This window comes from Aaosphaeria arxii, assembly GCF_010015735.1.
Source record: "Aaosphaeria arxii CBS 175.79 unplaced genomic scaffold BU24scaffold_4, whole genome shotgun sequence".
NCBI lineage: Eukaryota > Fungi > Ascomycota > Dothideomycetes > Pleosporales > Aaosphaeria > Aaosphaeria arxii.
Window position 1 is genome coordinate 2,017,865 of NW_022983477.1, and position 25,420 is coordinate 2,043,284.

The 25,420-nt window shown below is 50.2% G+C and overlaps 11 protein-coding genes across 11 annotated transcripts; 7 read left to right on the plus strand and 4 right to left on the minus strand.

Annotated features, from left to right (window-relative positions):
* Nucleotides 1-22: 22 nt before the first annotated feature.
* BU24DRAFT_347394 (N-terminal nucleophile aminohydrolase) lies at nt 23-753 on the minus strand (the record flags this gene model as incomplete). Its single annotated transcript, XM_033523520.1, has 3 exons — nt 23-224; nt 290-539; nt 597-753. Coding segments are annotated over 3 exons (609 nt in total), but the record flags the coding sequence as incomplete, so codon positions are not given.
* A 1,592-nt stretch (nt 754-2,345) lies between these two features.
* Nucleotides 2,346-4,071, plus strand: BU24DRAFT_462160 (enolase; the record flags this gene model as incomplete). Its single annotated transcript, XM_033531968.1, has 8 exons — nt 2,346-2,410; nt 2,476-2,495; nt 2,547-2,585; nt 2,651-2,697; nt 2,756-2,765; nt 2,822-3,621; nt 3,683-3,769; nt 3,823-4,071. 8 exons carry the CDS (start codon nt 2,346-2,348, stop codon nt 4,069-4,071), a joined length of 1,317 nt encoding a protein of 438 aa, XP_033384281.1.
* A 945-nt stretch (nt 4,072-5,016) lies between these two features.
* BU24DRAFT_188603 (uncharacterized protein) lies at nt 5,017-5,967 on the plus strand. Its single transcript, XM_033521683.1, has one exon. The coding sequence runs from the start codon at nt 5,118-5,120 to the stop codon at nt 5,751-5,753; it is 636 nt and encodes a 211-aa protein (XP_033384282.1). The 5' UTR covers nt 5,017-5,117; the 3' UTR covers nt 5,754-5,967.
* A 233-nt stretch (nt 5,968-6,200) lies between these two features.
* BU24DRAFT_480659 (uncharacterized protein) lies at nt 6,201-8,477 on the plus strand. The gene has a single exon (XM_033533133.1). The coding sequence runs from the start codon at nt 6,275-6,277 to the stop codon at nt 8,213-8,215; it is 1,941 nt and encodes a 646-aa protein (XP_033384283.1). The 5' UTR covers nt 6,201-6,274; the 3' UTR covers nt 8,216-8,477.
* Nucleotide 8,478: 1 nt separating this feature from the next.
* Nucleotides 8,479-9,180, plus strand: BU24DRAFT_188711 (uncharacterized protein). The gene has a single exon (XM_033521684.1). It carries the CDS (start codon nt 8,523-8,525, stop codon nt 8,985-8,987), a length of 465 nt encoding a protein of 154 aa, XP_033384284.1. The 5' UTR covers nt 8,479-8,522; the 3' UTR covers nt 8,988-9,180.
* A 2,505-nt stretch (nt 9,181-11,685) lies between these two features.
* On the minus strand, nt 11,686-12,738 carry BU24DRAFT_480663 (uncharacterized protein; the record flags this gene model as incomplete). Its single annotated transcript, XM_033533134.1, has 3 exons — nt 11,686-12,124; nt 12,180-12,507; nt 12,604-12,738. 3 exons carry the CDS (start codon nt 12,736-12,738, stop codon nt 12,006-12,008), a joined length of 582 nt encoding a protein of 193 aa, XP_033384285.1. The 3' UTR covers nt 11,686-12,005.
* A 1,146-nt stretch (nt 12,739-13,884) lies between these two features.
* On the plus strand, nt 13,885-15,519 carry BU24DRAFT_433234 (uncharacterized protein; the record flags this gene model as incomplete). Its single annotated transcript, XM_033529961.1, has 3 exons — nt 13,885-14,295; nt 14,355-14,822; nt 14,881-15,519. 3 exons carry the CDS (start codon nt 13,885-13,887, stop codon nt 15,517-15,519), a joined length of 1,518 nt encoding a protein of 505 aa, XP_033384286.1.
* A 2,413-nt stretch (nt 15,520-17,932) lies between these two features.
* On the minus strand, nt 17,933-18,658 carry BU24DRAFT_409117 (ribosomal protein L5; the record flags this gene model as incomplete). The annotated part of the gene is made up of 4 exons (XM_033525897.1): nt 17,933-17,959; nt 18,018-18,318; nt 18,403-18,593; nt 18,656-18,658. The coding sequence occupies 4 exons, from the start codon at nt 18,656-18,658 to the stop codon at nt 17,933-17,935; spliced, it is 522 nt and encodes a 173-aa protein (XP_033384287.1).
* Nucleotides 18,659-18,835: 177 nt separating this feature from the next.
* On the plus strand, nt 18,836-20,233 carry BU24DRAFT_422265 (Sm-like ribonucleo protein). Its single transcript, XM_033527947.1, has 5 exons — nt 18,836-18,999; nt 19,086-19,094; nt 19,148-19,219; nt 19,278-19,710; nt 19,762-20,233. Exons 1-5 carry the CDS (start codon nt 18,970-18,972, stop codon nt 19,881-19,883), a joined length of 666 nt encoding a protein of 221 aa, XP_033384288.1. The 5' UTR covers nt 18,836-18,969; the 3' UTR covers nt 19,884-20,233.
* A 129-nt stretch (nt 20,234-20,362) lies between these two features.
* Nucleotides 20,363-21,418, plus strand: BU24DRAFT_422266 (small nuclear ribonucleoprotein B). The gene is made up of 3 exons (XM_033527948.1): nt 20,363-20,507; nt 20,653-20,725; nt 20,811-21,418. Exons 1-3 carry the CDS (start codon nt 20,435-20,437, stop codon nt 21,076-21,078), a joined length of 414 nt encoding a protein of 137 aa, XP_033384289.1. The 5' UTR covers nt 20,363-20,434; the 3' UTR covers nt 21,079-21,418.
* On the minus strand, nt 21,101-25,392 carry BU24DRAFT_188869 (AAA-domain-containing protein). The gene is made up of 2 exons (XM_033521685.1): nt 25,142-25,392; nt 21,101-25,073 (listed from the first exon to the last, which is right to left on the minus strand). Exons 1-2 carry the CDS (start codon nt 25,268-25,270, stop codon nt 21,459-21,461), a joined length of 3,744 nt encoding a protein of 1,247 aa, XP_033384290.1. The 5' UTR covers nt 25,271-25,392; the 3' UTR covers nt 21,101-21,458.
* Nucleotides 25,393-25,420: the final 28 nt, after the last annotated feature.

The following is a 25,420-nucleotide window of genomic DNA, read 5'->3' on the forward strand; positions in this document are numbered from 1 at the left end:
GCGATGCCTGCAAACCGAGGGCTCATGGTACTGCCACTTTCACATCATCCTCATACTCTTCGTCCCGAACACCGTCCTTGGTGATCACCTTCACAAGAACACCCTTGAAGTCGATCGGCAGGCGTCGCTTCAGTTCCTCCGTGCACATGCGTAGGATCTTCATACCCTGCTCGAAGTCGATGTCTGGGTGATGGTGCTTATCGAGGAGAGAAAGGCAGTAGTATCTAATGAGACGTCAGTATGTGGTCCAATACTAGAGATAATCCCTTGGAGTTAAAAAAAGACGTACTGTGCGTATCCGTGTGCGGCGTAAGGGACAGGTGCTAAGCTTGCAAGATAGTCGATCCAGTAAAGTGTGGGCTTATCTTCGATCTGATCGTAGCCTCCAAGCAAGAGATTTACGGTATACGGCCGCCTGGATCGTAGAGCTCTTGCCAGTTCGCCTCGGACGAAGTTTGCTGTAGCAGCAGGTGACAGCTCCATGCCATTACGCATTGAGTATAACTGAATGTTGGCCTGAATGAACTCCGCAAATTGAACTGTTGGGCCACTATCAGCTATTGCCACCTTTCAACCAAGTACCACCATGATCATACCAGTGTCGCCAGCTTCGCCGGAGAAGGCCATTAATGAGTGGGAGTTCAGCGCTCGTGTCTTGTCGTCGGATGCTTTGAGGACGGTGGCGCCCCGCATGGCGGCTTTCGACGCAGCGATGATGGTGAAATCCTTTCCTGTTATACCGAGTAAGACCTCCCTACGATATGTCAGTTTGTTAACCTAGGAAAGGTAGTAGGATCTCTAACATGATGACGGATGAGCTCTATTGTCGTGAATGTAGGAAGAGTCTAAGTGTGCTCGTTGGCCTTTCGTGAGGTTGAAGTGGACCGGTATTTTGGTCAGAGGAGGTGTTTAATTAGGATAGACCTCTTCAGGTAGAAGGGAAGGTCTTGAGAAGTGGGAGATTGGGATATGGAAGTCGGATTGCACACAGAATAGCATCGGCCGTGATGTGAAGGCAGCTCCGTCGTCGCGTTCATGGTCATGGTTGGTCCAAGCTCTACTCGCTACTACCTCGCAAGCTTTAGCCTTGGCAGGTTTGCAGCGTTTGTGATTATTGTCTGTCACGTGATCATCTCCGGTCCTCGCAAGCTTGTGAAGAGGGCGGCCATCCAATGCTCGAAACTGTTATCCTAGCAAATGACCAATCATAAGCAACGCCGTAGGCTTGTGTCATTTGAAGGCCGAGTTTGATGAAAGAAAAAATATGTCACGGGCTTGATTCATGGCACACAACACAGCTTCGAGCAATTAAGCAATCCACCTGAGTACCTAAAAGGCATGCGTAACCACCACTACTGTTGGGACTTGAGAGCTTGGTTGGTCCTTAGATTCATTGTTGTTTCAATTCAACAGCCGCATGTTTCTACAGGGTATGAGGTGAGTATCGGGGAAGAAGAGCTCAACAATTGACATCATATGATCGGGGTAAGAGGTATGTAACGCTGATCGTATCAATTGGGGGGCATTCGGGTATCTCGTATGCTGAGAGTACGGTGATGGCGATGGTGAGCATCGTCATGCTACATGTACGGATTAGTAGGAAGCTGCAGAAGGATGAGGTGATGAAAAGGAGTGTATGTTAGTGGTGGTTGTTGGGTTATGATGATGATTACGGAGAGGATGGTCGGGTCTGGCTTGCTTACTATGGATGTGTGTGGTCTGTCTATGGTGTGCCCTTCCTACTCCCTCTCTCCCTCTCTCCCTCTCTCCCTCTCTGTACGTCGGACCTTGACCTTCCTTGCCTACAGTCTTGGGTCCTTACCTAGCTGAGCAACGTAAATCAACCCACCACCCAGCTCTCTCTCTTGCCCCACCAACGCCTCATAACCCCTCAACCATTTTTTGTTTTCTTCTGCTACTCATCCCATCCCAAGACCTATACCAATTCCAATCCACCCCCAATTAAAATATTGACCATCCCACTCTCAAACCTCGATTAAAATCTCCTACACGTAAGTCATTCCATCTTCTAATCCTACCTAGTTCCGCGGCCGGCCAAGCTCGTTACTATCCCACCGTGCCCGCATCCATGGCCGTTTTGGGACTGTTTGAATCGCCCACTACCAGTCCGTCTGGGCCCTGAGCTGGCCGGCGTCTTCGGACGGTGGACGGGAAACGTTACTTTTTCACCTTGTCCATTAAAAGCATCGTCTCGTCATTCCACTCGGACTGTGCCTATCTACTTCCTATAAAATCGGACCTGTCCGCGACACTTCCCGCCTCATTTGTTTATCATCTTCCTTCCCCTCTCCAACCCGCTGACAACCACCTTGTCCACAGTCACAATGGCTATCTCCAAGATTCACGCCCGCTCCGTCTACGACTCCCGTGGTAACCCCACTGTCGAAGTGTAAGTCCATCACTCCATTATCCATCAAATTGAGTACAATGACACTAATTCGCGCTGCTCAACAGTGACATCGTCACCGAGACTGGTTCGTCATCATAAAAACCCTCTGAGGTATCAACATCTCTGACCGATCTAGGCCTCCACCGTGCCATCGTTCCCTCCGGTGCTTCCACTGGTGAGTTTCGCGCGAGCAGCTAATACGCTCCCAACAAGAGGATATCGACTGACGCTCTCGGACAGGAAGCCACGAGGCTTGCGAGCTGAGGGATGGAGACAAGTCCAAGTGGGTATGTATGCGCGAGATCTGTAATAGGATTGACAATGGATATACTAACATTATTTCAGGGCGGCAAAGGTACGGATCGCAATATTTCGTCCAATTGACGCAAATCTAACAAGCTCCCTTCGCAGGTGTCACCAAGGCTGTTGCCAACGTGAACGACGTTATCGCCCCCGCTCTCATCAAAGAGAACCTCGATGTTAAGGACCAGTCCGCCGTGGACGCCTTCATCAACAAGCTCGATGGAACCGAGAACAAGACCAAGCTTGGTGCCAACGCCATCTTGGGCGTCAGCATGGCTGTCGCAAAGGCCGCCGCTGCCGAGAAGGGTGTTCCCCTCTACGCCCACATCAGCGATCTCGCTGGCACAAAGAAGCCTTACGTGCTTCCCGTCCCCTTCCAGAACGTCCTCAACGGTGGATCCCACGCCGGTGGTCGTCTCGCCTTCCAGGAGTTCATGATCGTTCCTTCGCACGCACCCACCTTCACTGAGGCCATGAGGCAGGGCTCTGAGGTATACCAGAAGCTCAAGTCTCTTGCCAAGAAGAGGTACGGACAGTCCGCCGGAAACGTCGGTGACGAGGGTGGTGTTGCTCCCGATATTCAGACCCCCGAGGAGGCTCTCGACCTCATCACCTCTGCCATTGAGGAGGCCGGCTACACTGGCCAGATCGACATTGCCATGGACGTTGCCTCTTCCGAGTTCTACAAGACCGACGCAAAGAAGTACGATCTCGACTTCAAGAACCCCGAGAGCGATTCCAGCAAGTGGCTCACTTACGAGCAACTCGCCGACCTCTACAAGTCCTTGGCTTCCAAGTACCCCATTGTCTCCATCGAGGATCCCTTCGCTGAGGATGACTGGGAGGCCTGGAGCTACTTCTACAAGACCTCCGACTTCCAGATCGTTGGTGATGACTTGACTGTCACTGTACGTCTCCATTGTCAAGCATGTGTTTATATTATTTGATATCAGCTGCTGACTCCATTAGAACCCCGCTTTCATCAAGAAGGCCATCGAGCTCAAGTCCTGCAATGCTCTCCTCCTCAAGGTCAACCAGATCGGTACCATCACTGAGGTAAGCATGGCTTAGAAGATGTTTACAATCTAGAGTGCTAATATTTCATCTAGGCTATCCAAGCTGCCAAGGACGCCTTCGGTGCCGGCTGGGGTGTCATGGTCTCCCACCGTTCCGGTGAGACCGAGGATGTTACCATTGCCGACATTGTTGTCGGTCTCCGTTCCGGACAGATCAAGACTGGTGCTCCTGCCCGTTCCGAGCGCCTCGCCAAGCTCAACCAGATCCTCCGCATCGAGGAGGAGCTCGGCGACAACGCCATCTACGCTGGAAAGAACTTCAGGACCGCTGTCAACCTATAGAGAAAGGCTGACGAGCACGAATCCATGAATGCATGACGCACAAAATAATAAACCCTTGAGGGGAGGCCCGGTAAAACGGTTATTGATTAAAATGAAATGAAATAGAATACCTAGGTCAAATTGAGATCTGAACACGTCCATCATATTACCCAATTGCTCGAAGAAAATCCGTTGCTTTCCGATGTTTGTTTGTTGATGGCATTCCGAATTCCACTGTTCCACAAAGGGTAAGATAGGGTAGGTCAAGGTCCGGTTCGTTCCCTTAGTCTATCCGAGGTCTAAGACAGTGGGCTAGTAATGTACAGGCATACCTGTACACCTTTGCAAGATTGTCTATTCTATTACCTTCATGAGGAGCTGATTCCGGCATTCACATGTTCGACCCGAATTCCGCCGTCTGGTTCATAACATCGTTGGATCCTCATGGGATGTTCCGGTAGTGTGAGTCAAGCCAACATTGCGTCGGCATGCTGTGTGCAGTTCACTCATTCCGTTCCGCCGATGCTATGCGACTATCTCAGGTTTATCGAAGTTAAGCGCAGCTCTTCTAGTAGTATTGTTAAAGTAATATATAAACATGAATCACGGATTAGCGAACATGCTTAGCTTAACGTGCAGCGCCCACTTAAGCATCAATGAAGGTATACATTTGAATGGTTTCCCAAAAGGTTGCCTTTAATAAAATGAGTCAAATGCTGTTAGGCATGGGAGAAAAACTATTAAACGGCAATCCCGTCGCAGCCGAAAGTCGGGAGTACAACATTTTCTTTCGGTGTGTGCCACTATGTTCAATGAGTTCTACAATTGTGAGACTGTGTGTCTGGGAAAAGATTCCACCCCCTTAGCTTAACTTGAGCACGCTGGCACTGACATCCGTTACCCATGTTGAATTGATTCATTGATGAATTGGGAGGGTTTCAGATATCACATTACTTATGAGGCTTCCAATACCCGTTCTTCTGATTGTCAAGATTAAATCCAGTAGCCACTGAACACAACAAGCGGTCATTGCCTACTCGCTGATATTAAAGCTTATCTTTGTCAATATGTGGATCACTTTCGGTCTGCCATACATCCTCTTAACAATCATAATCTTCGTATCTCGCGATGTTTATGCATCTGTTGATCTTGATCACCACGCCATTGCTCTTCGAAATCTCGGGTTGGATTCAACATCATCACCAAATACAAGCACACCGACATGCCAACCCAAATTCGAAGTCTCCATAGTCACGTCCACAGTGTTGGTCACCGCCTCCATCGAACCTTACTGTCAGCCGAACCAGACAGAACCAGGAATCTCGAACATCGATTCAACTTCTGCAGTCATTCCAGACGTAGCATCTTCACGAAGTGAAAACTGCACCCACAAAGACTATACTGAGAACATACTTTCGCCAGTAGTTCACACCACAAACCCTGAATTACCGGTCACTGGATGCGAGATTTGCTACCACGACAGTGCACAAATAGCAACCATTTTGAAGTCACCAGAGCCCACCGCACCCTGCGAAACATCAACAACGACAAACTACACATCAAAGCTCAGTTCCAGCGTGTATTCAACAGGCCCCATTGAAACTATGCCTGCCGAGGAAAATTCGTCGCCTCGGCATACTGTGTGCTCTGGTTTAGGCTTCGGTGTTATTGGTTTCATTGTGTGGCTCACTGTCAACCTGTGAAGGTTGGATACTATATTGCGTCCTCAACGATCATGGACCATTCTGGAAAACAACTCGGATACCTACTGCTACTTCCAATGCCCCTGTTCGGTATCACCTCCATCCGCTTCTATAATCGACAAGATGGCCTTGACAATTGATTGTCAAAGACAAAGCTTTGCATTGTTCCTATTGTTCGATGGATCTATAGGGAAGCGCACCTATTGAATGGAAAGGCAACGTGGATAGTTCTTTGTTTCATTCATACTTTTTATATACACCTTAAATTCTGTCTTCGTTTTCATATCAGTAGGCTAAGCCATTCAACCATAATCTTTTCCCTTCTGCTTGACTTTGATATTTTCGAGATTGACATGTTCACATCCAACACAGTTTTTCGAGGTATTCGTATATTTGCAATTAATCACCAGCTATCATAATCACGAGCGAGATAACCAAAAAGCATACCACCAGCGTAATCACCGACAATCGTAATCCAGCCAGTATCAATAGAAACCTCCAGTGGTAGCAACAAAAAGCCTATGCCACATAAGAAAGCCCCGAAAACCCCATTCAATCAAAACCAACGCATGAGGCGTAACAATCGGGATGGCAGCAGTTCTTCGAGGACTGACGCATTCCACCCCGTACAGAACCCAATTCCACCATCTTCAAATCACACCCAAACAACTCCATTCAATGGCAAACCCCTCCCGCCAGACCCAGCATCCCCAATAGGCCTCGGCATAACCATTCCAATCCCAACCGAATCATCATCCACAATTCGCCTCCCAGAAGCCGAAAAACTCACCATAGGCGTCCCCCGCCCTGTAATCAAGAAGAAGATTAAGACGAACAATAATGTCCCCCTCCAAGAAGGTACAATGTGGTCTTCCCACCCCTCCTCCTCATCCTCCTCATCTAACATCCCAGACGTAAAATCGCACATCACGATACCGAAGCCGTCGTCCACGACTGACCCCTTGAACCAACACCCACCCTCACGAGGAAGTAGCTCCAAACATGAAGCAGAACCAGAAAGTACCGTACAATCCCTCCGACAGTTCTTCCACCGCGCCGCGGATTTATATCACAGCGGGCCGGAAGGCGACACCACGAAGGCGATCCGGGAGTATCGAAACTTCCACGCTGAGTGGAAGGCGAAGAGGGAGATCAAAGAGATCGTTCCGATGCGTGTGGTGTCTCCACCGCCTCCGCCGTCACCGCCAAAGCAGCAGCAGCAGCAGTACCAGGCGGGTCAGTGGGGTGGGGATCTTCCTGCTCGGCCACGTCTGCCACCGAAGGAGCCGCGAGGGGAAGGCCAAGGTCAAAGTCAGGTACGAAGTAACATCAATGGCGCTGGGGACGTGAGGTATGACCGGGTGCGTCAGTCTGACTCCCCCACAGCAGTGATACTTCCGTTCTATGCGTCGGAGAGCGTGAGGTACGATGCGGGTGAGCCAGCGGACCCCGTCTCAAAGTGGACTGGAGGAAGGATCGAGGGAAATGTGAATAAAGGGAGTGATCCGCCCATTGCACAACAATATCCTCCTCCACCTGCTGGTGGTCATTCGGTCATATCGAGTAAGTCCAATGTAGAAGAGAATGGGAGACGCTATATACACACCCGTTCATCATCCAAGGACAACATATCACGAAAACCAAACAGAAACCACCATACCGACGCACCGACAACCAAAACGTGGCTCACCAATCCCCTGAGATCAAAACGCTCAATAGGGAAACTAGCAAGCAAAGCGACCTCCACAGCCGCGACTTTGAAATCCAAGATCTCGAAACCGATCTTGCAGTCTTCTTCGAGTGGCAAGTGGCAAGGAGGAAGTACGCCGAATCCAGCAGCTCCACATCCGTCTACTGCCATTCCCTCCTCCGACAAAGCTGATCAAGAAGCAATGCGACCGCTGCCGCCCCTCCCCATTCACTCCTCCCATCACCATCGCCCGCCACTGCCAGCACATCACATTTCCCAAAACATGAAGTTGAAGTCGAAGGAGATGAAGGGAACCTACTCGGCCGGTCTGTCGCGTATACCATCGCAAACCGCCTCCTTCCACTCCTCGTCTTCGTTCTCCCCGACCGCCCACATATCGAGGAACCCAGTTTCCTCCTCACCGCCACCACTACCGCCACTACCACAGGAACAGCATCACTGGTACAACAGAACCCCAGCAACCGATCGACAGCCACCCAACAAGACCAAAAGGAAATCCAGGAGGGACTCGGACGTGAGTTTCGCCTGCGTCGGCATCGTCGAAGAGCGAGAAGATACCCGCTTTGACGTCACGGCCGATGAGTCGCCGATCTTACCTCCCAACTACGATAGCGACGACGACGAGTGGGAGACCTCCGGGAGCGAAGGGTTCGGGGGAATGGTGCCGGAACCGCTGTTCACGGCGTCGAGTGGGACATGGACGGTGGGGAGGGGGTCGCCGGGTGGTGGTGATGGGGGGAGGGTCAGTTGACGATTGTGAGGGTTGATGATATTCACGAGAGTGATAATGGTCCGGGTGGGGATGAGTAGACGTGAGGGAATGACTATATGCCGAGATGAATCGACAGATAGATGAAGGAACATGAGAATGAACAAGATTTTAGGATAGAACACTGAGTTTGTAGTTTAATTAATGAGAAAACTCCGATGGTAGATCGGAAACACAGAGCGAAGCGCGTCGTCAGAGATTGACCACGAAGGAAAACGAAGCATCATGATATAGGCTACATTGGGGAACAAGTGAAGGTAGATTCTACGAGACAAAACATTGCCATGGCATGATTCCATCACGTTTAGTGTCCTGCTGCCTAGAGAGAGAATCACCAACAACAAGTATGGCGAACCATACGAACAGAATCACCTTCACCTCTTATTTTTCGGCCTATATAAGCGCCCTAATTTGCAAGAACTTTCAAGAATTCCGAGGCTCTAGCGAAGGTCGGTCCCTATATCGAACAAGCTTTAGCTTTTCCACGACTTGTGTGGCCGGAGTGGAATCTCTCCAAGATTTTCCACGAAACCTGCACAATGTTAAAGGGTCATACATCGGATACTGCGCATTAGCATTGATTTTCTGTTCTTGTCTTTTCCGGGAACAGCTCGGGTTCAAACCTGGGTTGTTTATACTTTTTATTTTTTTTTTGCATTTTTTTTTTTGCTATTTTTCATCTCGTTTGATCTTTTGCTGTTTTCTGGGTGGGCTCTGGTCGAGAGGGCTGGTAGTGTTGTTGTGTAGAGGTTAAGGGTCTTAGTACTACTGCTCTACAGCTCTTCCTGTAGCAACATAGATGCGTGAGTAGGGGAGTGAGTGAGTAGCAAGACTGCAGTTCTTTTCTTGTGAACTGTCGTGGGTTATTGTAGACTATCGTAAGTTATGGTAGACTGTCGTAAGTTACGATAGACTGTCATAAGTTGTAGTAGACTATTATAAGGTGCAGTAGACTATTATAGGTTATAGTAGACTATTAGAAGCTGTTGTAGGCTTTTATAAGTTAATGTAGACTATTATAAGTTGTTGCAAACTTTTGTAAACATTGTAAATATATCGTGACTTTGCGTAAACTTTTATAGCCTGTTGTAAACTGTTGTGAATCAAGTATACATGCATCCGTTTACACTGCTAAACCTCACACATAGAAGCCCTGGAGCCTAGTAGCTTGGACGCTGGCCACTGTAGAGCAACACATATGTACCATGATAGACTGAGATTCTCAGTTGATCACTTACTATTGCCTATTGCCTAAAAGAGGAAGAGGAAGTTACAGACTCTAACATGTAGTGCAATGCAAGAATAGTATTTACGACTGACAGAACATGTGATACGCATATGATGGCATCAGATTTGCAAGAGGAAATGATTTAGCTATTTGACACGGGTCTAATTGTGGTAATTCTAAGGGACCCAAATTTCCGTTGATTATTTGTTCATGGTTCCCCTCGGACACATGTCTGTTTGAAAGGAGAGATTAAGGGAATGTGAGGATGGCAGATCTAGGTAGGCAGTGCGGCCAAGGCAGCATTCGTTGAGTCGTGAGCTCAAGGCTACATGGCGAAAGATGTTACTATTGCTGTCTTTACCTCACGTCTATTGCTTATCTTGCTAAAAAAGAACAACTCGGGGTTGTTTCGAGAAACGGACGACATATTTGTTGTCGGGATGCTTGCCGGTGCCCCCGGGATGTAGATATACCTCCACAGTGCATACAGTACAGCACTAACGAGGTACTGTGACGAGGTTGAATGATAAGATCTATTAATTGACCCTAATTCGAACAAGGGATGTTGTCGATGGCTCTAATTCCACCGTACAAGGGTACTGTTTATGTAATGTTAAATCCTTCCCTGCTTCATGATAGGAACTTCGAATCTACGAGTAGGAGAGGGTGCGTGATCAAGGTCAGGGTTCAGGAACAGGCCCTGGGCTGTATTTAGTAGGCCACGAGTGCAAGGGCCGTCAGATGGACGTCTCGTGTGGATCTTGATGGAGAACGAAACAAAACAGGCCACGGAACGGATGGTCCAGGCTCGTGCGAGGGCAGCAGCGTTACACATACGGGCGCGGAAACAGGCCAGATTGAGCCTTGAGAGGCGAAGATGACGAGGAAGCTCACGCAGGTAAGAAATTGAGTGAAGGTGTAAATATAGATGGGTGAGATGTGAGATGTCAGAGGAGGGGATAGAGAGCGCGGGGTGGTCGTACAGGATGATGCAACGTGACGAGGGGCCATATCGGATGGGCTGAATTGGATACTGCCAAGTTATGAGTTTCTTTATGATGGGGGGGGCTTCTCATGGCTGGCGGGATTCGCGGTGCATGCTGCCGCAGTGGGACGGGCCTTTTCCTGCGGCGTAGGCTTGTTTGTTCTCGCGACATCTAGAGACTCTAGAGAATGGTCTTGCGAATGATGCTGATGCTGACCGTCGCGGTGGCCGACCTTGAACGCTCCTTCGCAGTAACTAATCCGTTGAGATGGATTCGGAGCAGAATAGAATCGAACGTAGTCGTGGTCCCCCAATGTTGGATAACGTGTCGTACGATCAGAACGATGTGAATCTGCATGTCCAGGTGCATGTGCACATCTGGATTTGGGGTTTTCTGGAAAATGCCCATGCCATAAGGCTCCTCGCGAGAGAAGTCCCCAAAAATAAGAGCATGAGGAGCACTTGGCAGTTCGAAACGAAACGGAACTAAAACAAAACGGCCCTGATGAGGTTAGATCAGGCCGAAGAATGACGAGTAAATGGTCTGTTCCTGGAACATGGGAAGGATGATGGGGGTGGTGGTGAGGATGTTCGCATGGCCGCCGGTGGGGGAAGTCTCCGATTGGGATGCTAATTTGTCGAGTATTGAAACGGAACGGGGCGTGGATGCAATATGGCTGATGGTGCGTGGATGCATGAATTAAGAGCAGCCATGGCAGCTGGGCGACCGGGGGATTATTGTTCAGTGAGGTTGAATTGGGCGGCGATTTATGCCCCAGACTGCACAGCCAACACTTGGTGATGCCATGATTCCAGATTCACATTCGATGGAGGAATGAGTATGTGGTGGCTATATGTAAGTTTTTTCTTTGTGCGACGGTATAGATGCGTGTGCTGGGAGCGTTCCTGGAGATGATTATCTGTTTAAAGGGCTTGAAGAGATGACTATGGAGAGAGAAAGAGGTTGAGAGCAGTGAGGTGGTGGGCATGAACCAACAACGGGCTCTGCCGAGGCGATGGCGGGTGGAGGTGGTGGGTGGAGGTGGTGGGTGGGCGGCGCTGGGGCCGGTTGAGGCGAGACGAGGGTGCAGATGCAGATGCAGGGTGATTGAGGTGTGTGCTGCACTGCTGACGAATGGGGGGAAGTCGCAGTCAGTTAATCTACGGCAAACAGTTAACGCATATATGCTGATGAATGAATGGTTGAAGGCTGAGTTGAGAACATGTTAGTTATGGATAGTAAAGTAGCAGTACTGTACTGTATAGTACCAAGCACAGTATGTATTTAATTCTCTGATGAAGAGTCGGACGGAAGGGTCAGACTTTATGCGACCCATCGTTCTATACAATGAGTGACTGAGACCAGACAGAGACTCGAGACTCGAGACTCGAGACTCGAGGATGGATTGACACACTGATGAGTCTTAGGTGGAAAGAGAAAGGGTAGCAGCAGGCGCCGACGGGAGAGAGCGTATCCACAGACTCGCGTACCTATTGAAGGAGAAATGTGTACTGTGTACGGCGTACGGCGTAGATAGTGATGGGATGGGATGGGATGGTCAGTTGGTGAAGTGTTGGTGGGTTGGTGGGGTTGTTACTGTGTAGTGTGTGGACTGTGTGGTTGGGGATGAGATGGGAAGAGGCAGATCTGCAGAGCCATTGGCGGGAAGTAAACTGACTAGAGAGGGAGACTAGACCTGATTAGACATGGAGGATACAGGCTGAGCGCTTACGCCTTTCGTGTTCCTTGTGTGCTTGTCTATCCTGTCCAAGTTGCTCCCCCCCATGTCGATTGTTTAAAGTTGTTTTATGCAGTCCAATCCATGTCATCCAATCATCGACGTCTCTCGTATGTTCAACTTGTCTTGGGCAATGGGAAGGCGTTTCTTTCAGCGTCAAGTCGACATGTCTCATTGGTTCCTTCCCTTCTTGACAATGCTCCTTCCCTGTTCCCCTACCCTGTTCCTTCCCTCGACTCCACATCTCCTTCGTGCCTTCCTTCAGCCTCTGGGCGCTTTCTCTTCCTCCGACAGGCACGAACAAACATACCCTCGTGCCCCTCTAAGCTGTTTAAGCTCTGTCTAAGTATCTTCCCTGCATATTCTCTATGGAAAGATACTTTCTATCCGTCCTGATTGACCAGAATTATACACTCACCATGCCCGTGCCCATGTCCTTGTCCCTGTCCTTGTCAATGTTCACTCCCAAAGTCTCTCCCATAGTCCATCGCCACGTCCACGTACTCGACCTTTTCCCTCGAGTCGAGAACGGGCTCTTAACCTTCCCCTCCATTTCCCACTTACTGATTGACTGACATTTTGACCTTCGACCGTTTAAACCATCTCTCTATCCATCTCCTCCACAGTCACTGACTGCTACTACTGCAGCCACTTCGACGACGTGGACGACTACTGCCTGGGAACTGCTTGCTGAGTGGCAACCACAGCTCCAATCTCGTTAAATCATCATCATTGAAACATCTCAAAACTCACCATCACTGCCGGTCTCATCCTCTTAGTCGATCGGCTTACCTCGTGTACCACCCACAACGAAGAAAGTTGCTCATCCTCGTTATTCCCTTCCTCCTCCTCCACCTCTTTCTTCCCTTTCCAAGACTCCAAGATCTGCGCCTGTCAGCTTCGTTACCGGCATACTGTATCCATCCTGTCCTGCTGCAGTACCAGTGACCGAACTACCTAGTCTACCTTGAGGGTTGTGGTCTGGAAGCACACGCTTTTCTAAGCGTTAATTGCTTTCATCCGGGCGTCTATTTCTGGGTCTCTGCTCCCCTCCGATCCATCTTCCGTCTTTGCAACGCCATTGCAATACCTCGACGCTGCAACCCCCCCCCGGCCTATCAGCATCGCTTGCGCCCTCCTTTGCACCACCACCACCACTATACCGATACCACCAACCTCCACCACCAATACCAATACTTCTGCTCACCATCTCTCGTTGCCGCCATACTTTAGTCAAAGGTAAGTACCCGCCAGCCTTCCTCTTCTCTCCCCATATCTCTCTCCACCCTCATCACGTCCCTCACCAATTACGCCCTCCATCCAATCCCCATTCATCTTCATTGCTCGAAGCGCCGCCAGACAAAAGGCCAGCGCTTCGCCGTTGCTCCATCTACCCCTTCCTCCTCCTTCAGCAGGTCTCTTCATCTGTTGTAATATCCTCTCTCTGTCTCTCTCTCTTTTTTCTCTGTGTTCCCGTCTCTGTCTGTGTCTCCATCTCTGTCACCGTCACCGTCGTCGTCACACTGTGCTCCCTTCCCTAAAGCATTGCCTCACCCTCGAGCCTGTGCCTCGCACACCTGTTCAAAGCTGGACTTTTCGACTTTCTACACTATCCCATCTAGCTGTCGTCTTGTCTTCCTTCAATTCATGATCCCCTCGTCTCTTCTCCGCCTCTCGTGAATCTTGCACACATCTTAGGATGGCCGCCAACGATAAGAAGATCCCAACAGTCACCATCCTCAAGCAAAAGAACTCGAAAGAATCTCTTTCAGCAAAGTCGCCTCGTACAGCTCGCTTCGCAGAAGCGACCTCAGTCTATTCACCCGTCGACGGACGTTCTCCCTTTGCCGATCCACCCACCAACCACTACTCCCCTCAACCTCAGATCTCAGACGTCGGCTTCGGCTACGTCCAGGACGTCGAAATGGAAGAAACCGACAGGAAGTACCTTCCTCCGCCAACCCCAAAGACTCCCCTCAGGAGCGCCCTCCGATCGCCTGGTGCTCCACCAAGGACATGTGAGACCGCCATCCTCAGTCCCACCTTCAGGGAAGAGCAAGTCCTAGAGAAGCAAGAGGCCAGCACCGACAAGGAACAGGCCAAAGATTTGGTAGGCTACCTGCTTGTAGAACCAATTACCACGAAAAAGTTTAGCTAACATCCAACCAGAAAGTCAAGGTTCGAGTACGAATCGCAAAGATCTTCCTGCGTGGAATCAACTTTGCCTGCAGTCTGATCGTTCTCTCCATGCTCGCCACTGCTTTTTCCATCTTCAACGCAACCAAGACCCTTGCTCCCAGGAACAATCTGCCACCGTGGGCCAAGAACACAGCCATCTGGCCCCAAGTAACCATCCTCGTCATTGCATGCATCTCCCTGCTCATGTCCATCGTTGTCTTGATCGCCTACGCCAGAAAGGGCCACCACAGGGCCGAGAAGGTGGCAGCATACTACACCGTCTTCGCAGTTGGCTTCTTCATCTTCAGCATCATCATGTGGGCAGTCGGTGCCGGCATCCTCAATCAGAGCAAATCGCAGGGTAAAGGCAAGGACATGTGGGGTTGGTCGTGCGTAGACAACAAGCGAAGACATCTGTTCGAGGACGATGTGTCGTACGCGCTTGTCTGCCGCCTTCAGGTGAGTCCTACCATGCTCTGCAGCCCATTCCGAGTATCTCCTACTAACTTGGCCATAGAACTGGGCTCTTGTCTGCTGCATCATCGAGATCGTCATCGAAGTCTTGGTCATTGCCATCTACGCCATCGTCTTCTACCGTTTCTGGTCCAAGAGGAAGCTCCGAAAGTCCATGGCCAACCGTGACAAGGCTCGTTCGGACCTTTACCTCGCTCAGCTCCGCTCCCAATCCGCACCCAACACTCCTGGCTTCGGACCACTCTCTCCCCGCTCTGGAGGCTGGCGCCCACCGCCAGACCACCCTCAGTACTACGACCCTCAGTCTGCCGCCGAGAACGGCGATAGCGATAAGGTACAATTCGCCTATGCTCGCGAGATCGCCCAACCCCAGCCATTCTCTCTCAAGGCACCACCGATCAAGGTCACCAATGCCACCCCCAAGATTGGCCAAGAAGGTTTCGATACCCCCCAACGTACTGGCACCGCATCGCCACCTCTTCCCCCAGCCTCGCCTGGGTTCCAGGAGAGGCAGAACGACCACGTCGGTGCAGCACCAGGAGAGCAGACATACGCATCTGTACCCATCCCTGGCGCTTACACTCCTCTTGCTTCGCCTTCCTACCCGGCGCCCGCTCATCAACAGTCCGCTCCTGCTCCGGGCCAGGGCTTTGATTTCGGACCCAGCGTTGCAAGACAGTAAGCGCTGTGCGCCATGTCTCTCTCCTTGCGTCTCATGAGCATAGTTGCTGCATTGCATAGCGGGTGTACTTGATATTCTTCTTCTCAACCTTTGCCTTCCACTGAAGAGTTCTTCCACGAGGCTTTTCATTATGGGAGGGCAAACATGTACATGACATTTTTCTCCATCAAGGGGCTGGCGGGAGTATCTGATTTTGGTATCTCTGGCCTAGGCCACTTTGATTTTATTTCATTTTATCTACTAACCCTCGCTCGTTGCTCATAATTTTCTCCAGGAGTTCTCTGGATCGATCTTTTCTTTTTTCATATTTTTCTTTGCTGTTTGATACCTAAAGTCTGGGATATGAGTACAATCTCACAGATTTGATGAGAGCTACTTTTGGATACGAAGGAGACGAAGAAAGGAGAGTCGGAGGCGAAAGCTGTGCTGGGCCTTGTATAAAGAAGAGATCTGAGTTCGGCGTGAGGCCGGTTGATCGGAATGTTAAAGAAAAGAAATACAGAGAGATTCAAAATCTATTCAAAAATTTGCTCTACCTTTTCGTGAGAACGATGTGTAACCTTGAAGTTCCTGACTTGCCTCTCCCGAGTTGCGCAGGTCTCGACGTACATGCTTCTCACGAACTTACCCGTCGACCCATCAAAATGCAGGAACAAGTCCCAACCCCAGCCCACCCACGCAAAGCCACCATACTTGAGAGAGAAAAGGAGAAAAGCGACAGAAAGAATTAAAAAACCCAATACTCCTCCATACTCCTGTAAAATTCCCACCGACCGATCCCAACACGAAGCGAATATAGGCGCGCGCGCACGCACTCGGAACCACCACATCCCAAAACCGCCGGGCGTCTCGCCAGCCAGACAATCGAGGGAAACTTCGATATATCATATCACACAACACAGTCACACCACATCGCATCACATCACATGGATACATAATGTCGTTGAAACACTACAAGTACAAAGATATTCTTGGTGATGTTTTAATTGTAAGGGGGGGTTCATGCTGGTGGATATCGTTGTCGTTGTCGTCGTAATGCCCATTCGTGCGTGCTGTGCCTTTCCCGGGGAAGAGCATGGAAGTGATGGGAACGGTATCTCGTTTGAGGTGTTCTAACGATGGGGTGTCTGGGTTTGTGTGTGCGTGCTGTAGGGTACCATTTCCATGCCATTGGCATACTATCCCATACTATACCGCACTCCATCTTACTACACCATACCATAGCAGGTACTCTTGGCGAACCTACCTTTTTCGCTTGGATCTCATGGTTCTACTTTTCTATTCTAGTAGGGGGTTGAGATGGGATTGCGTTCACCGTTGATGCTAGTTTTATGGCGGACTGCGGATAGCAGTAGCAGTGGCGGATGTTTTCGTTCGAATGTGATGGGCGATGTAGACGCTACTTGAACGAAAGAAAGGTAAATTCTCCTTGTAAGAGATGTTACATCTTGGCATCATGGACATGTGGTACTATATGCTATTTAAGAAGCTAGGAGGCAATGAACGTGGGAAACTTGATATGATATTTTAGTATTTCTTTCTACGAGAGGTTCGATGGTTCTGGTGTTGAGATACCGCATTCGTTACTACGTGGTATTCTTGATGTAACCATCAGTGATTAGTGGGTGGTTTAGATAGCGGGATGGTGTCGGGGTGAGGGAGATTTTAGTAGGTCTGAGATGAGATTTTGGGGTATGAATGGATTCATCTACATTATTTGGTTTCCATCTAGGTAGTGTCTTGGGGAAGGCGTAAAAGTCTCCGGGTAAGTGCTGGACTAATTGACTTGGCGTGAGAGTTTAGTTGTGGTCACTAGTGGGTGGGAATAAGGAAAGTTAGTATGATATGTAGAGGACGACGAGTGTGTAGGAGCGTGGATGCATTGGACTGTAGTCGATGATCACGATTGAGTAGTGGAGGGATGCAGTCCGGTACGGTCCTGGGCGATGGGCAAGAATGGGCTACGCAGAGGTTAGAGGGTCAGCATCACGACATGATATGACATAGTTCCAACAGCGCTTCGTCCTCACAACCGTAAGAATTGTGAGGTAGAGGCTTGTTGATTGATCACCAATGGTTAAGCGGAACATCACCCAAGTGAAGCCTCCATTGTAATTTGTGATCAAAGATTTTTTTGATTTTGACGCTCGCAAGTAAAAAGCAAGGTCAAGCTCCATTTCGATAGGCCACAGACAAGAGCATATTTTTTCCGATATGCCCTCGCTGCTCGAGTTCCTTTTGATAATTACACTCCGGGACTCCATTTTTTCTGGGTCAAAGTCAAGTCCATGTGTTGCTGATGCCCCCAAAAATTTCCGAGAACCCGAACATGCAGTTTGTCATTGGTGTGATGATAAAATTTCCCTTCCCTACATTCCTTCGTGGCCCCGTAACCATTAAAGGTTGAACACGCTTATCGGACGATACCCTCGAATCGGTTCTGTGACATGTCAGCCAATGCCCACGGCAACATCTACATCTCCCTTGTGGGTACGTACCTTGTACCACTTGATGGTCTCGGACTGGTTGATGCGGTGGGAGGCACCGATTCTGCTCTTCGCCCGCCTGCGCTTGGCGACGCGCTCACCAGGTCGGGTCATGCAGCAGTAGAAGTCCATTCCGTAGATACCAATGCTGGGGTCGTACTTGATGCCCAAGTCGATGTGCTCGCTGATACCGAAACCGAAGTTGCCAGACTCGCTGAAGTTGCGCTTGCGGAGCTCGTACTCCTTGACCTTGAGGCCACGCTCGAGAATCTCCTCGGCCTTGGGGCCACGGATGGTGACGTGGACGGAGATCCTAAATTCCTCAATGTCAATCATTCATCCTTTTTTTATTTAATTCTTCTCCCCTTCTTCATCTCCTGGGTGCGGGTGTGCCTACTTTTCGTTCCTCCTGATACCGAAAGTACGGACGGTGTAACGGGCCTTGGAGTAGACGGGAGTCTGACCAGAGAGCTGCTCAAGCACTTTGGCGGCACGGGTCAAACGATCACCAGACTCGCCGACGGAGATGTTGAGGACCAACTTCTGGATGCGGAGCTCCCGCATGGGGTTGGAGGCTTTTCCTTCGGCCTGTCGCGCGTCAGTATGCTTCATCGCGGGCGCTGATGTGCTGTTGGAATATTATTGCGTACCATTGTGACTGCTGTGGGAGGGTTAGTAGGAAAGGTTGGTGGTCGAAGTGGTCGGATGTTCGAGTGAGGTCGACGATAATTTGCGTGCCGGTGGTGGGAATCTTCGACGCCAAGACCTAAGCGAACCGCCTCGGGATTGGCTAAACATTGTTGCGGCGCAAAGCTATCAACCTCAACTCTCGAAGACCTACTATACCGAGCTCCCCGACAGCCAACCCCACATTTGTTGATACACCTGGGGCGTGTCTTCCATATCTCGCAATAAATTAATCTGATTCGGAGAGAAGTCGTCCTCGGGCGCAACACCTTCCAACATGGCTGCAGCAAATCGCCAGGGAAAGATGGTAAGTACTCTCTGCCTAGCAAAACTCCAGTCCTCCACCCTAAGACGAGCTTCCCATGTAGGGTTAACTGACTTCTCTTTCTCTAGCAAAATCTTGTAAGCGCCCATTACCTCCCGTATCGAAGCCTCACGCGACTTACACTGTGCAGATCAACTATCGGATGAAGGTCACCCTTCAAGATGGCCGACAAATGGCGGGACAGATGCTCGCGTTCGACAAGGTACTTACTTTGCCTTCGCGAATCTCTCGATCGTTGAGATACTGACGCGTCTCTCCAGCACATGAACCTTGTTCTCGCCGATACTGAGGAATTCCGCCGCACGCGAAGAAAGACTGGCAAGGCGGCGCCTGGTGCAACCCAACAGATCACCGAAACCGAAGAGCGACGTGCAATTGGCCTCACAATCGTTCGAGGCGCCAACGTAGTATCACTCTCAGTCGACGGTCCTCCCCCCGCAGACCCTGCAGCACGTTTGGGCAATGCCCCTGGCGCAACGTCGACCTCAGCTGCATTGGCTTCAGGCCCCGGCGTTGCTCGACCTGCCGGGCGTGGTATTCCAGTTGGACTTACAGGCCCAGCACCTGGTGTTGGAGGCCCTGGACCTGGTTTTGGAGGACAGTTCCCACCGCCTGGTGGTTTCGGAGGACCACCGCCAGGCTTCGGCGGGCCACCTGGATTTGGTCGTGGTGGACCCCCAGGAGGAGGACCTCGTAGGTTCCATCGATGAATTTGAACTTGGCAGTAAACTAACATGCAAGCAGCTGGTGGCTTCCCGCCTGGCGGACCGCCCGGTTTCCAAGGAGGCCCACCCGGATTTGGTGGACCTCCTGGTGCAGGCGGACGTGGTTTCCCTCCTCCAGGCTTTGGCGGCCCTGGAAGGTAAACGGTTGAAGGATATCTTTAAGACGACAAAATACAATGCCACAAATGCAGCTTCGATCGAGTCACATTGAAGATAGAAGAAGAATTGGTCAGACATAGCTCGACAGACACTCTTCAGGTGTGATTTAAAGGACGTCATGGGCCAAAAGCAAGTTGATAGGGCGCAAATGATTGAAATGATACCAGCAATAATTTTCAGCTCGAACTTCTCAGTGTTCAAACAAACGCAACGATGTCATGCTGCAATTCTTCCAGTGCCATACTAGAACATATTCATTATCTGACAATCATACGAGCCATCCAGGCCTATCGTCAAGTTTAAGCTCAGATAGTAAATGACAAATTCCTAAGTCCGAACAAGCGATTTCGCAGTTCTGGCATCGGCACGTGACCATACCCGTCTTAATCCCTGCACCCTGTTATGCCCGCAAATCGCGGTCTTGGCACGATTCTCGGGTCCGTAGATTCAACACCAAAAGAATCATCTTCAATCTCATTGACCAACGCCTTTTCCGTCTCTCTACTCCCCTCTCTAATTAATTGCTCCTCAAGATGGCGGCCGCAATCAAAGCCCTCAATGCGAAGATTCGCTCCAACCCGTATACCGACTATTTCTTCTCGACCCGTACGTATACAATCCTGTCTATCTGACCGAATCGCGGAGCTCTGCGCGTGAGCCATTGCACATGCAATGCACCGAACAACAATGAGGCACGCTGGATACAGAGTACCGCCATATGTGTGACCTTGCGCTAACAATGTCAAACCAGATTTCTGGGGTCCAGCAAGTAACTTCGGTATCCCGATTGCGGCTGTGGCCGATATGACCAAGGATCCTGAGATGTGAGTCCTATACCACATATTTTACTATCTACCGGAATCCTCGGCCCTCCAAGAAGCACCGTGACTGACATATATCTCCCTATAGCATCTCTGGCCGCATGACTGGTGCTCTCGCCCTCTACTCTGCCGTCTTCATGCGCTATGCGCTCGCCGTCTCTCCCAAGAACTACCTTCTCTTCGGCTGCCACTTCATAAACTGCGCATCCCAGCTCACCCAAGGATACCGATATGTACAATACTTCCACATGGGCGGCCAAGAGGCGGCTTTGAAGGCAAAGGAGCTCACCGGTGCGACACAAACCAAGGTCCTCGAGGCAGTGGAGAAGGCCAAGGACGTCGTCGGAAAGAAATAGAGAACGAGAACCATTATATGAAATTAGGAGGGAAACGAACGGATTGACGATGGGGTTGTTTGTATTCTAAACGGCGGCGGCGAACAGACGTAATCGTCAAACCTGCATGAATCTTGTCGTTATTATGGCGTCGCCATTGGATATGTTGTATTCCGGGTAGTCTTCTTCGCAAAAACTCTATCATTGCAGGACCGGGAATTGATTGCAGCATTTGGAAATGCATTATCTGACATAAATCAAAACATTCACAAACGTCTTCTTTCTGGATTCACCTGTGAAATTTTGTTCGTCTAATCGCTTCTATATCCATGAATGGCATTGGATATGTTATGTAAAAGTACAATTCTCAAAACTATCAAATATACAGATACAGTCCAAATCTACATTAAGCTAGTCCGCCCTCCTATCTCAGTTCCGCCCTGTCCGTTTGGCAAGTCTCCGTTTCTGCCAGAGACGAATTCTTGGTATATTCCTTCCAATCTCCGGCGCTCTTGCGTGGAGATGGAGCTCCTGGTAGTGGCCAAAGAGCTTTCGATGTGCTTCCATTGAATTTCAGGTTCTTGATTCTCCTTCTCCTCTTTGATTTCTTCATTCTCCTTGCCTTGACTGCCAGGTCGCTGTTGCTGTTGCAACAGTTTCTGTTTCTTGCGGACCGCTTGGAGGGCCGCGATCTTCTGAGCGATCAACGCGCGCTCGCTGAGTGCGGACGAAGGAATGGGCTTTTCAGATGTAGGCTTATCCAAGTCGTCGCCGTAGCGGAAATGAGTGAAGCTAGGGATACGGCTTTCTTTGCTCGAATTGCTGTGGCCATTCGATTCATCTTTCTTCTTTGAACCGCTCTTCGTAGGGTCCTCGAACTCGATATCTCCCAGAACATCGTGGATAGCTTCGAGCTGTGCATTATATACAACTGCTTGGATATCGGCGCCTGAAAATCCCTCCGTCCGCCGGGCGATTGCTCGTAAATTCTGGCCTGCGTCGCTTGTGTCCATCAAAGATGGTGCGAGATTTACCTTTGCTGTGACAGCTTTGAGTATATCTATGCGCTCTTCTAGATCTGGCATGTCGCAGATTAGACTCTTGTCCAAACGGCCAGGTCGAAGAAGCGCAGGATCGATGAGATCCGGCCGGCTGGTGGCGGCGAGGACATAGACACCACTCAAGCCCTCGGCACCATCCATTTGGGTGAGTAACTGATTGACCACACGATCCGTGACACCGGTAGAATCGTGGCCACGTTTCGGTGCGATACTGTCGAATTCATCGAAGAAGAGCACGCATGGCCGAGCTGCTTCGGCGCGCTCGAATAGGTCACGCACCGACTTCTCGGAGGCACCGATGTATTTGTTCAAAATCTCTGGACCTTTCACAGATATGAAGTTCAAACCACATTCACCTGCCACAGCCGAAGCAAGTAGAGTCTTGCCGCATCCAGGATAGCCATAAAGGAGAAGACCGGAACGAAGGCGTAAAGGACATTGGGCGAAGATAGGCGCATATGTCGTGGGGTACTGAAGGGTTTCGAGAAGAATCTGCCGAGTCTCTGTGAGACCTCCAATGGAGGCCCAAGTCGTCGTTGATGATTGTAAGGTAACGTTGCGGAGGGATGCTGGGGTAAAGCCCGAAAGGGCTGAAGTATAGTCGTCTTTGGTTAGGTAGACCGTGGATGAGTTAGAGGACTCGCCAACAGATCGAATCAACGCTTCATTACGAGCACGCGACGTCAGTAAGACAAGGTCGCCAGGCATGTAGCCATCAGTGTGCCCAGCAAGGTCTAGAAAGTCAATCGCGCTATCGACAATAAATCCATCTTCATCAGCATCGAGATCGTGCTGAATGCTACCTCCGCTTGGCTGACTTCGATGGCTTGTGCTCGGTCGACTCGAGGATGGCGAGGGGGGGAATGCATGTCCAGTAGAAGCGCCATTCAGCTTTTGATGAGATGGTGATTGCGATTTCTCATCCTGGCGCGCAAGCTTTTCTAGTACCTTTCTGCGTCCGTCTTTGTTCGGGGCTTTCAAGCTGACAATCTCTCGAACGATGTGGCCTCCGACAAGAACATTGTTCAGGGACTCCTTGCCTTGCGCAGTAGCTAGTACAACTACTCCAGAATCCATGGAACAGTATTGGCGAACAATTGATATGATACATTCACTGACGTGACGACTGCGGCCATTCTCATTCCCAACCTGTAACTCTGTTTCGACAGGACAAAGTTTATCCAGGTCATCTAGAATGACAACCGCTTTACCTCCTGAGCGGGCACCCCAGGAGGCGGAAGCGAACAGGCGATTGAGGGTCTCTTTGATGGTGGAAACCCTTGTTTCATCTGTGACCAGCTTGCGACAGGGGAAATAGATCGTGTTGAAGAGAAATTCTGTTCGCAGTTGGTGTGCTATAAGCTGAGCACATGCCGACTTGCCTGCACCTAGCCCACCTGATAGTAGTACAGAGGAATTGTGAGTCAGATGAGACCTCAATTGCTTTAGCAAAGAGTCGATTCCGACCAATGTGGCAGGAGTTTCTGGCAAAGGGTCGCCTTGCTGCCAGCTTTTTGTGAGATTAGATGGCTTAGAAATTTCGGCCCCTAGCTCCACTGTTGGTTTGCGTTCAGGGAATAAGATCCAGGAAACTCCTGACTGCGATTGGGGTGGCTCAAATCGGAGGATGCCACCTTGCCAGCCAGCAATTGGTTCCTTGGGGGCAGGAAGAACCATGCCATCGGAGACGGGCCCATCCAACAAGCCATTTCGCATTCCGTATATTGTCTTGATGCGCTTGATCGCCTCTTCACGCTCTTGATTCGACTCGCCTCCAAATTTGAGCTGCGAGTTCGCGTTGGCACCAATCAATGAAAATGGTAGAATGCGAATTGTCTTTACAAAGGAAGACTTCCCGTCTCCTTTTGCGCCCGAATCGCTCTGCTTCAGTGTTGGAGGTTTCGAGGTCTGGCTAGGTGCTCCTTCGAGGCGGACTAACCCACCTACAAAACCCTGTGACCCTAACACTTTACAAAGATCCGCGGAAAGTGCAACATGACGACTGTCTGGGGCATCGTCCCAGACACCCAATTTAGCGACGACCTGTACAGCAGATTTTTCTTGATCCTGCTCTTTCGACATGTCCACTGGCTCCTGCAATCCGGCTGGTTTGATGATCGCAACGGACACCCAAGTGACACCACGAAGAGCCTTCGTAAGGAGAAGGTCTTTGTCCACCCAAACCTTAAGGCCCTCGGCATTACTCTCCTCCTCTTCGTCGAACCATTCTGTAGCAATACTGCGGTCAACACCGCGAAGGAAAACTGCTCCCCGTCTTGGGTTTTCATCTTTGCCACTGCGTCGTCTGACAGTGCTGGCAGTACTCTTCCCGCTTTTTCTTGAAGCTCCACCAACACTTCGACTTTCCTTGCCGGAGCTACTGACTTGTTTTTGCCGTGTTTTGGGGGCTACGATAACCTCTGCATCGGGCGCTAGCTTGACAAAAGGGGACATCGTTGCGGGCGGAGGTGTAACCGAGGTTACAGTGATGTTGGCGGTAGTCGTAGGAGACAGGTGGAGCGTCAGAGGGTGTGGAGAGCCAGCCTGGGGATTTGGCAGCGCGCGAATCTGAGACTGAAAGTTCAATTCTAGGAATTGAGCATGCAACTCAATCATCTCCCAATCCACAGGCGTAAGAGGTTCAATATTGATCGTATGCGCTTGCGGTGGATCCAAATGTAATGCTATTCCCACCTTGTGCCCCTCATTAAGCCCTATCAAACGCGCGAAGGTCGCATCCACTTCGACGCATTGAATATCTTGATCTCTTCCAGACGGCCCTCCTCGGGTACCGCTCAGTCCATCTCGACCTACAACAGGTGCAAGTCTGCGCTTGCTTTGCATCCCCGTCCATCCTAAGAACACCGATTTCTGGGCCGAGGGACTCCTGGATTCAGAAACGCCGGAGGGGGGTGGTTGGCGATAGAGAAGCTCTACTATGACATTCTGTGCAATCTGGATAGGTTGGTCAGTAATGACTTCGTTGCGATGGCTTCCAAAGCTGCTGGCGAGTGGATACATACGGCATTTGCGTTGACGAGGACGGAAACTAATGATGCGGGAAGGTTGACAAGACAATTCTTGAGAGTGTGTTGTAGAACGACCTCAGCTTGAACAATCTGTCCAGCTGGTTTCTTCGCGGCCGGCGCCATGATGATTTACAAGAGGAAGAATGGTGGGCGACACAATGGCATGCTTCACGGTTGCTATTATTCAGGGATCCCGCAAGCCGAGGTAGACAATAGGCCAGTGCTGAAAGTGCCATGTCAGAGCTACTATCATGGAGGGAGGTCAAACAGAGC

Bases quoted from the DNA above. Each gene is read 5' to 3' on its own strand.
- BU24DRAFT_188603 (XM_033521683.1), top strand. From the start codon at position 5,118: ATGTGGATCACTTTCGGTCTGCCATACATCCTCTTAACAATCATAATC.
- BU24DRAFT_480659 (XM_033533133.1), top strand. From the start codon at position 6,275: ATGCCACATAAGAAAGCCCCGAAAACCCCATTCAATCAAAACCAACGC.
- BU24DRAFT_188711 (XM_033521684.1), top strand. From the start codon at position 8,523: ATGATTCCATCACGTTTAGTGTCCTGCTGCCTAGAGAGAGAATCACCA.
- BU24DRAFT_422265 (XM_033527947.1), top strand. From the start codon at position 18,970: ATGGCTGCAGCAAATCGCCAGGGAAAGATG. The intron at 19,220-19,277 runs GTACTTACTTTG...GCGTCTCTCCAG, and splicing joins AGATGCTCGCGTTCGACAAG to CACATGAACCTTGTTCTCGC. The intron at 19,711-19,761 runs GTAGGTTCCATC...ACATGCAAGCAG, and splicing joins ACCCCCAGGAGGAGGACCTC to CTGGTGGCTTCCCGCCTGGC.
- BU24DRAFT_422266 (XM_033527948.1), top strand. From the start codon at position 20,435: ATGGCGGCCGCAATCAAAGCCCTCAATGCGAAGATTCGCTCCAACCCG. The intron at 20,508-20,652 runs GTACGTATACAA...ATGTCAAACCAG, and splicing joins CGACTATTTCTTCTCGACCC to ATTTCTGGGGTCCAGCAAGT. The intron at 20,726-20,810 runs GTGAGTCCTATA...ATCTCCCTATAG, and splicing joins ATGACCAAGGATCCTGAGAT to CATCTCTGGCCGCATGACTG.
- BU24DRAFT_188869 (XM_033521685.1), bottom strand. From the start codon at position 25,270: ATGGCGCCGGCCGCGAAGAAACCAGCTGGACAGATTGTTCAAGCTGAG. The intron at 25,074-25,141 runs GTATGTATCCAC...CAACCTATCCAG, and splicing joins TCCTCGTCAACGCAAATGCC to ATTGCACAGAATGTCATAGT.